Consider the following 8,566-nt stretch of genomic DNA (forward strand, 5'->3'; position numbering starts at 1 on the left):
TACATACATGTACGTAACAGTATAAGCTTTTGTAATTTTACATGTTAAGGCTCCATATTTTTAAAGTGCACCAAAAAAAACACATAATTTAAGATCATCATTCAGTTCGTTCCAGTTTCACGCCAATAACTGAAATACGTCTTGATTTTACTTTTCTCTTTAGCATGTTCAAATATCAACAACTGAACTTTAGAACTGGTTTAAATGAACGTCGAGATATAACCACGCCCCATTTTCCATACAAGGTAAGCCACTGTTACTCACGCTCCGCCCACGAGGCGTGGCCAGCCTGGAAGTTGCTATATTTTCCCACCTCCCAGCACCACACACGTATTTGCCACGCGCTCTGATGGGTTTTATGGTCGAAGGTGCGTGTTTTATTGAGTAACACCAGCACATGGACTTTGCAGCAGCCGCGCGTGCGCCGCTTTGTGGTTTTAATTGAATTTAGATTGAATCATGCTGAAAAACAATGGGAAGAAAACAGCGGTGTCTGCAGGATGCACGGCAGGTTTGTGCGCGCTGCTGCTCCTGCTCGCTGTGCATCACCGGGTCCAGGTCTCCGAGGGGACGCACGGAGGGGACGCTCACGCGCGCTCCCCTGACGCTGGCGCAGCGCAGCTCGGGAGCGCACGGGAGCGGAAGAGCTTCTCTGCGTTCTTCACCCAGCTGACGCGGGCGCGCAGGGACTTGGAGAAGCCCGCGCGCTCCTCCGCAGCCACCACCGGGGACCCCCCTCCAGCTGAGGACATCAGCGCGGATGACGTCTTCATCGCTGTGAAGACCACCAAGAAGTTCCACCAGTCCAGACTGAGCCTGCTTCTGGAGACATGGATCTCCAGAAACACGCAACAGGTAAAATAAAACAAAAAATAATCTTTAAAAATGTTCAAGCTGTAACTTAAGAGGCTTTTATTTGTGGGTTGGTGTTGCCTGAACTGAGCCGAATCTGCACACTTCCTTACATAACTTTAATCATTTAACTTTAATCATTTAACTTTAATCATTTAATCATTAAACTTTAATCATTAACTTTAATCATTTAGATAATCGTGTTTTTTCTGTGTGGATGTTTCTGTTCAGTGAGAAAACTTCAGCTGAACAAAAGCAGCTGAAGAGAGTTTCATTGTTCATCTTGTCAATGCACGACGCCCTGAAACAGACCCCCCCTCACTTTTTATTCTCCTCTGAGTGATGTCCCTGAGAACAGAAGGAACAGTTTCAGGACACCCCCCTCCCTCCAGTGCTCATTATTCTGTTCTCTTTTGGGAGTCCCTGTGAATACGCGTGCAGTGGACGCTTCACAGCACCAACTCCAGCCCTTGTGGCCTCGTCTCTTGTTCAGGACTAGTCTCTTTCTAAATGGGGGGGGGGGGGGGGGGTGTGTTCACAACTGTTCTCCATGGGAACATGGGAGCTGAGTCTGAGTCAGGCATGATGGAGGGATGGGGAAGAGGGGCCTTTGCATGGGTGCAATGTGGAAAGTTGTGAGTTGCATGCTGAGTGTGAACATGTGTGAACCAGATTTATTTGGGAGGTGCACAAAGACCTGGAGGAAACGAGTGAAAGTGATTTTAATCCTGCATGTAGGGGTGTCACGTGTTGTCCTTTAAATTCTGCACTGTTACCATGACTTCTTAAAACGTTGCCTAATTTTCTCAACTTTGAGACGTTTATTTGCTCCAGACCTGTTTGACGTCAGGAGTTGAGATAAGAGTTAGAGCAGAGGTGACGATTAGTCTAAACTGTTTGCACAGCTCAGGCTTTCAGCACCTCGTCATTTATGAACTGCTCCTGCTAATTGGTTTGCATGGATGATGTTGGTGCAGTGTTCACCAAGAGGGAACAGCAGGTCCAACAGGCAGACAGCTGGCAGGTGGCTCGGAGACAGAGAGGGACAGACTGAGCATCACAAAGCAAGAGGGAGTTCTTGGAGGAAAGGGTGCCAGGTGGTCAGGGGCAGAGGAAACAAAGGACGAGCCCTAATTCCAGCCATGATGCTCTGAGCTTCCATTGTGTGCACGTGGCTGTCCTCTGCGCTCTGACCAGGTTCTCACGATCAGCTGATGAGCATTTAAAACAGCCGGGCAGGTAACGAGGAAGCAGATGTTCTGTTTTTAAGCTCATGAGTGTTTTTAGTTCTGTGCCAATGAGAACGCAGTGTGTTATGTGAGCTCAGAGAAGGTGGAATATGTAAAAACTTTCTAATCTTTGAGCTTTCAGAACTTAAAAACAAAGTATTTACATTAGTCTTTGTGTACAATTTTGTCTGAAATTTTTATTTTTCTGGACTTGAGCCTTTGACACTATTAAAGATCTAAATAAAGTATTTGTTTGTGACATGATTCATAAATCAGAAATGAAACCAGTTTCCAGTTCCAGGACAGTCTTCATGGTGGTGTGTCACACATGAGGCCTTGAAGCATCACCTCATCACACTCGAGCTGCAGTGGCTTCAGTGTTCCTGTGAGCTGCTTGTCCACATCATCTGATCCTACAGAAAGTGTTGAAAAGCTTTAAACGTCCGGTACAGACGGTGGAAGGAGTCAGGGTGGAGGTGGGGAGCCTGGTGCCCTTCCTTCCTGAGGAGCTGGAGTCAGCCAGCCAGGCACCAAGTTCAGCTCAGACAGGGCTGCACCAGTCCTTCCTGTGCTCTGGAAGGTAGCTCCCCTTCTACATCTAGCTGTCATCATCTTCCTCTCCTGACCTTATGCCCTCCTCTTATCTCTACTTTGCACACAATCAACATTTTCCTTTCAACTCTTTGTTTTGATTTGAATCTGGAGTCCATGACAGCAGCCGTGACTTCAAGGTTCAGTTGAGAAACGATGAAAAGAAGAAATACCCCTGGCAGATTTTTCCTTTAACCACTGCAGCTGTATGCAAATGCCGTCAAACATGCTCAGAATTTACCCAGTGGAGGCTTTACCCAGCATGAAAGCTCACAGCTTTGTTCTATTCAAGAGCCTCTGGCTGAGTATGAGGCTCAGGGAGCGAGGAGGAGGCAGGGTGGGGAGGAAGAGGGGGTGAATGGCCACACACAGTTTTTGATTCACTAATCAGGGGTGAGATTCCTGCCCGCTCTCCGTTTCTGTCGGTACCCTGGCATTCGGGCAGCTGCCTCAGTGATTAGGTCGTCCATTCAGCGAGCTTTAAAGCAAACGGTCCAGCCTGTGATCCCGTCGGCAGCAAAACTGCCGCCCATCCTTGAACAAATACAGGCCATGGCTTCAGCTTCGAGAAACATCTGCTGGGAAATTGTTCCAACAAGCTGCCGGGGACGTGTTGCTTTGTGTTAGGAAGAGAGAAGCCCCGTGTGTCCTCAGTGGTCGGCTCGTAGGCCCACGCCTCAAGGACTTGACGCATCAACATGTTTGCTTGGCTAAACCACTAGAACAGTTACATGATCTGTAACGGACGTGCAACGCTCTGACACCAGGCACCACGACCTGGCGTGTCCAGGCACGTGGCCTCGTCACGCATGCTTGAAGTTGGGCAGGTGCTGCCTCACCTGAGGTGAAGAGTAAACAGACCACTGGCCGTTAAAAGCCTGCGGCCTCTTCATCATCACTGTTCAGCACCTGCTCTCTGTGTAACGTCTGCCTCCGGCTTCAAGTTCTTTTTGTTGGCCACCTCTTTTATGACTAGTTGCAACAGTCGGAGGTCTTGTGCTTTGACTCCTCTGACATTCAAACAACATGGAGGACAAAGAAGCTTGAGAACGTGCTTCGTCACGTGTTGACTGTAACAGTTTTAGCGTTTTAGTTGAGTAAACATGTTGAGATCCTGCAGCAGGCCCTGCAGGGCCACGGGCCTCAGCCAGAGGACGTGATGTACATGAATGAAGTGTGGGAGGCGGGCAGTCTGCCTGCTCCTTTGTCGGTTGTCTGGGATGCTTTGGGGCGGCTGCGTAGTTGCCATGGTGAGAGTAAAACGCAGGACAAAAGGCCTTTATTGGAGCCGGGGGCTGTTTAACTCGGCGTGCTTTCCACCGCATAAAAGACACGTTGATTGACGCTAATCACAGCGGCTGGACACGGGGAAGGGTGACGGTGTTTTAGCTGTGTGACAGCATCACATGTTGGCTCAAGTGTTGCTTTTTGTTTTGCGGGGCGTTTTGAGATCAAGTCGCCTCATCTATGATTCTCTTTGTTTGTTTGCAGACGTACGTCTTCACAGATGGAGAGGACGCTGAGCTAAAGAAGAAAATTGGTACGATTTTATGGAGAAACCTTTGTGCTAGAACAGACATGGACATGGTTGTTGCACAAACGTGACAAACCAAGTCACATTTTAAAAGTCAAAAATGCACCGTGGTGCTTTTTTTAAAAAAAAAAAACGCTAATAGAAAATATCAAGCTTCTTTTGATTAGATTTTTTTGTTTTTGCTGCCTCAGGGAGTCATGCAATCAACACCAACTGCTCTGCAGCTCACAGCCGGCAAGCTTTGTCTTGCAAGATGGCGGTGGAGTACGACAAGTTCATAGAATCGAGGAAAAAGTGAGCGCCGCCTTTTTTAAATGAAGATTTATGCAATAACGATGTGAATATTTGTGCGTTTTATACTTTGTTTCTTTGTGTTTATAGGTGGTTCTGTCATGTGGACGATGACAACTACGTGAATGTTCGGTCTCTGGTGAAGCACTTATCTCAGTACCCCCACACCCAGGACATGTACATCGGCAAACCCAGCCTGGACCGGCCCATTGAGGCCACAGAGAGACTGGGGGACAATAAGATGGTACGTTGAAGAATCTCACGTTCACAGTGATACAGTCATAGTGTTGGTGATGCAAATGTTTGTTACTTTCTCAACAGAAACCAGTAAACTTCTGGTTTGCCACTGGGGGAGCAGGTTTTTGTGTGAGCCGGGGTCTGGCACTAAAGATGAGCCCATGGGCCAGGTAAAAGAAGTTGGCTAATCAGATACATATATACCGTATTTTCCACCGTACACGTCGCACCACCCATAAGTCGCATCCGTCCAAATATGTCTAATAAAGTGGAAAAACCATAAATACGTCGCATTTATTACGTATCTCCGCTGACAACCCGGACACGTGGGCCCGTGTTGTCCCAAAAACCAATTGGCTGCCAAATGGTGTCCTTGAGAGTGCGCACGGAAGGACTTTAACAAGAATTTAACAAGATTAACACTTAAAAACAATTGTTTGTTTGTTCAACTTTATAGCAAAGTTGTGTCTCAGTTGAACTTTTACTTAATAAATGCACTTTAACGGTCAAATCAGCTGCATTTCACCGGGAAAACGAAATGAAGCTGATTCGGTTGCTCCACACAAACGAAGGTGGCAGGCTACGGCAAGCCGATTGTGTCATTAACAGCCACGTTTACCTATTACATGACACAACGGCATGCCATACAACTCGAGTGCCATCTAGCGGTTGAAAATGGTAGTGTTCAACATTTTCATTCTGACTGAATGAAAATGGTCATATCTCAGTCAAAAATTATAAATATGGAAAAAAACAACAGAAATATGTCGCTTCAGCGTATAAGTTGTAGGGCATGCAAATTAGGCAAAAAGGTGCGACTTATAGGCCGAAAAATACGGTAAACTCAGTTCTGAAATTGTTTGGGTCTTGTGTAAAATGTGCATAAAAACAAAATGCAATGATCTGCAGATTTCATAAACCTTGATTTATTCACAGTGAAACACCATAAAAATATCAAATGTTTAAAATAAGGAATTGTGCTTTTTTATTTTTTTATTGAAGTGATTTTGTATTTGATGGCAGCAGCACGTCTCAAATAATTTAGCACCGGAGTAACAAAAGGCATTATATGCATATCTAAAAAGGAAAGGGACCATCCAGCCGGTTATCAGTGCACAGTTCAAAAGCCTGCCTCTCTGATGGTATGGAGGTGCATTAGTGCAGACACAAAGGTGACCCTATTCTAACTTTTCAGGTAGATTGCTGCTATAAATTTTAAATGACCTTTTTTTAATTAATCAAAATGGTACAATTTCTTTTAACATTTGTTCCCTGTTTCATTATGAGTAAGTTTTTGAGGGTTGAACATGATTGCTTTGTTTTGATTTACATTTTATTTATTATTTTTTCAGAATTGGGGTTATAATTTCAGGGAACGTGTATTTGCATGTTTTTAAAGACCCTTGCTTTAATTAGATTTTATTTGGACCCATCTATTTTTATCACGTCTTTCCAGCGGCGGTCACTTCATGAACACAGCAGAGAAGATTCGGCTGCCTGACGACTGCACCATCGGGTACATCATCGAGTCGGTTCTGGGCGTCCCTCTGACCCGCAGCAACCTGTTCCACTCCCACCTGGAGAACCTGCAACAGGTGTCGAGACCTGAGCTTCACAAGCAGGTGAGAGACGTGCACGACACCTCCTAGACTCAGACAGGACTGGTGTTCTTGTGCGTTTGTAACGTTTTTATTCTTCGTGTCCAGATCACCCTCAGTTATGGAATGTTTGAAAACAAGAGCAACATCATCAACTTGAAAGGAGCTTTTTCTGTGGAGGAGGATCCGTCAAGGTGAAGAAAAGTTTCTGCTTCATCACCTGCTGCAGATTTCAACACTTGAGACATCTTTCTAATAATGTTACCTAATCGTTGTCTTGCAGGTTCAAGTCTGTGCACTGTCTCCTGTATCCAGACACCCCTTGGTGCCCCCCGCAGGTTGCCTTCTAGGGTGACCGCTCCTTTCTCATCCTCGTCCCCCGACACGCCTCGGTATCTGAAAGGCTCGTGGGGACCAGTGTTTGGTATTGGACCGTGCTGCTGCTGTGTTCTTGCTGCAGCCATGCACGGTCTTCAATGGTTTTACTAGGCTGCTGTGCGGCCCGCCTTCGGACTTTTCCTTCCTCCCTGGAGCCAGAACTTTGTCCCGTAACGCTCGCGAGGAGTTCAGCTCTAGGAAGGAAGTAGCGTTCACCGTTTAGCTTTGCAGGCAATCAGTTGAGCTTTTGTTTTATGTACATGTTGCTTGTAAATGCACCAACAATTCTCATAGAATGTATTGTCAAATATTTGCCTGCTTCACATTATTTTCTTTTCTTTTAGCTCTTTATATAATAAGCAGAGCCACTCTGGTTTTTAGTTCATAAACTTCGTAACTCAACTGGCTCCGGATAAAATGTTCTAATATGAAGATGTTGTAGTACTTTTGAGCAAACAGTGTTATTTCTCCCACATCCTGAGCTGGCAATTTCCAAAAGGGACCTAATCTGAGGTATGTCAGAACAAAGCACTTTTAAAAAAAGATTTATGCCTAACTGGCTTAATTTATGTCCTTTCATGACATACTTCAGTTTTGTGTCCAAATTCAACAAAAATAACCCCCTTAAAATCTAATTTTATGTCCAAATATTTAATGCCACTCCTTGTGTTAACAATCAGGGAAAAGCAACGATTGGAAGAGATTTGGTTTTAAGGGGGTCCAATCAGCGTTCTTGTTTTAATTTTTATTGCACAGCTGTTTCAAATGACCTGATGTTTCCTCTCACCTCTGAAGACGCAACAGTCGAGTCTTTTTACTCAAAACGATTGACGGTTCCATTTTTGTGGCGTTGGAGTAAAGTTGTAATCTGAGCCACAGTTTGCACAACAAGGCTGACGAGTGTGTGTTTGTGTCATCACAATAGTTCCATATTTATGCATAAGTCTTGTTACTGTTGAGGCCCGGGAGGTGAGAGCAGCGTCAGTGTTTCCACATGGGGGGCGGCCCCTCCGTGTCACATTTCACCCATACTGGGTTATTTATCTTCCCAGCAGTATTGTATACTGCACCTTCTGGTCGTTAGTGATTGTCTATGATTAGAATGTATCTCATTGTGGTTTTCGCTTGTTTTTAATGGTCTGACCAGGATTTTTTTTGTTGTGTGTATCGAACTGTGCTCAGCGACTTTATTCTCCAGTATCTGGAGCGTCTGAACAGTTCATTCCCAAGTCTGACGTCTCAGGAATTAAATCCTGGTTTGAACGGCCACGCGGCCCATGGTGGGACCTTGAACTCTGAATAAAAGTGCATAACCACTATGAAACTGTACCTCTTTGCTTGTGTTTGATTTGTGCTTCATCAAAATTCACGTGAGAGCTGACTCACGCTGTTGATCTTTTAATGAGACAGAAATGAGGAACTGCGACACAATAATTAGAACAAATACCTTGCGCTCCTTGAAGGGATGCATACTGCCCACCTCCTTTCGTGACAGAGTTTTAAACTTCTCTAATGTTGAGAAATAATAAACTTACAGCTGGTTTTGGTCAAACTGCTGCTCAAACATTGTGCGATGCAGTGGCACTCAGAATATGTGTTGTACCGTGTTTTTCAGATTATAAGTCGCACTTTAATCCTTTAATTTTCTCAAGAATTGACAGTGAACCTTATAATCAGGTGCCCTCATGTATTAACTCTGGTTGTGCTACTGACCTTGAACTGAGTTTATGTGGTTGTTGTGAATGAGTTGAATAAAGTTTGACTCATCTGACTTGTTTTGCTTAATGCACGTTATAATCCGGTGCGCCTTATAGTCTGAAAAATACGGTAAATAACGCGCAGCTACAACCACGCCC

At 45.0% G+C, this 8,566-nt stretch overlaps 1 protein-coding gene across 1 annotated transcript; it reads left to right on the forward strand.

Annotated features, from left to right (window-relative positions):
* The first annotated feature begins 334 nt into the window (after positions 1-334).
* lfng (LFNG O-fucosylpeptide 3-beta-N-acetylglucosaminyltransferase) lies at positions 335-8,023 on the forward strand. Its single transcript, XM_037688766.1, has 8 exons — positions 335-855; positions 4,164-4,212; positions 4,398-4,500; positions 4,588-4,741; positions 4,819-4,904; positions 6,191-6,356; positions 6,441-6,526; positions 6,616-8,023. Exons 1-8 carry the CDS (start codon positions 460-462, stop codon positions 6,680-6,682), a joined length of 1,107 nt encoding a protein of 368 aa, XP_037544694.1. The 5' UTR covers positions 335-459; the 3' UTR covers positions 6,683-8,023.
* The last annotated feature ends 543 nt before the right edge of the window (positions 8,024-8,566 follow it).

Source organism: Nematolebias whitei, chromosome 15, assembly GCF_014905685.2.
Source record: "Nematolebias whitei isolate Nwh7 chromosome 15, NemWhi1, whole genome shotgun sequence".
Classification (NCBI taxonomy): Eukaryota; Metazoa; Chordata; class Actinopteri; order Cyprinodontiformes; family Rivulidae; genus Nematolebias; species Nematolebias whitei.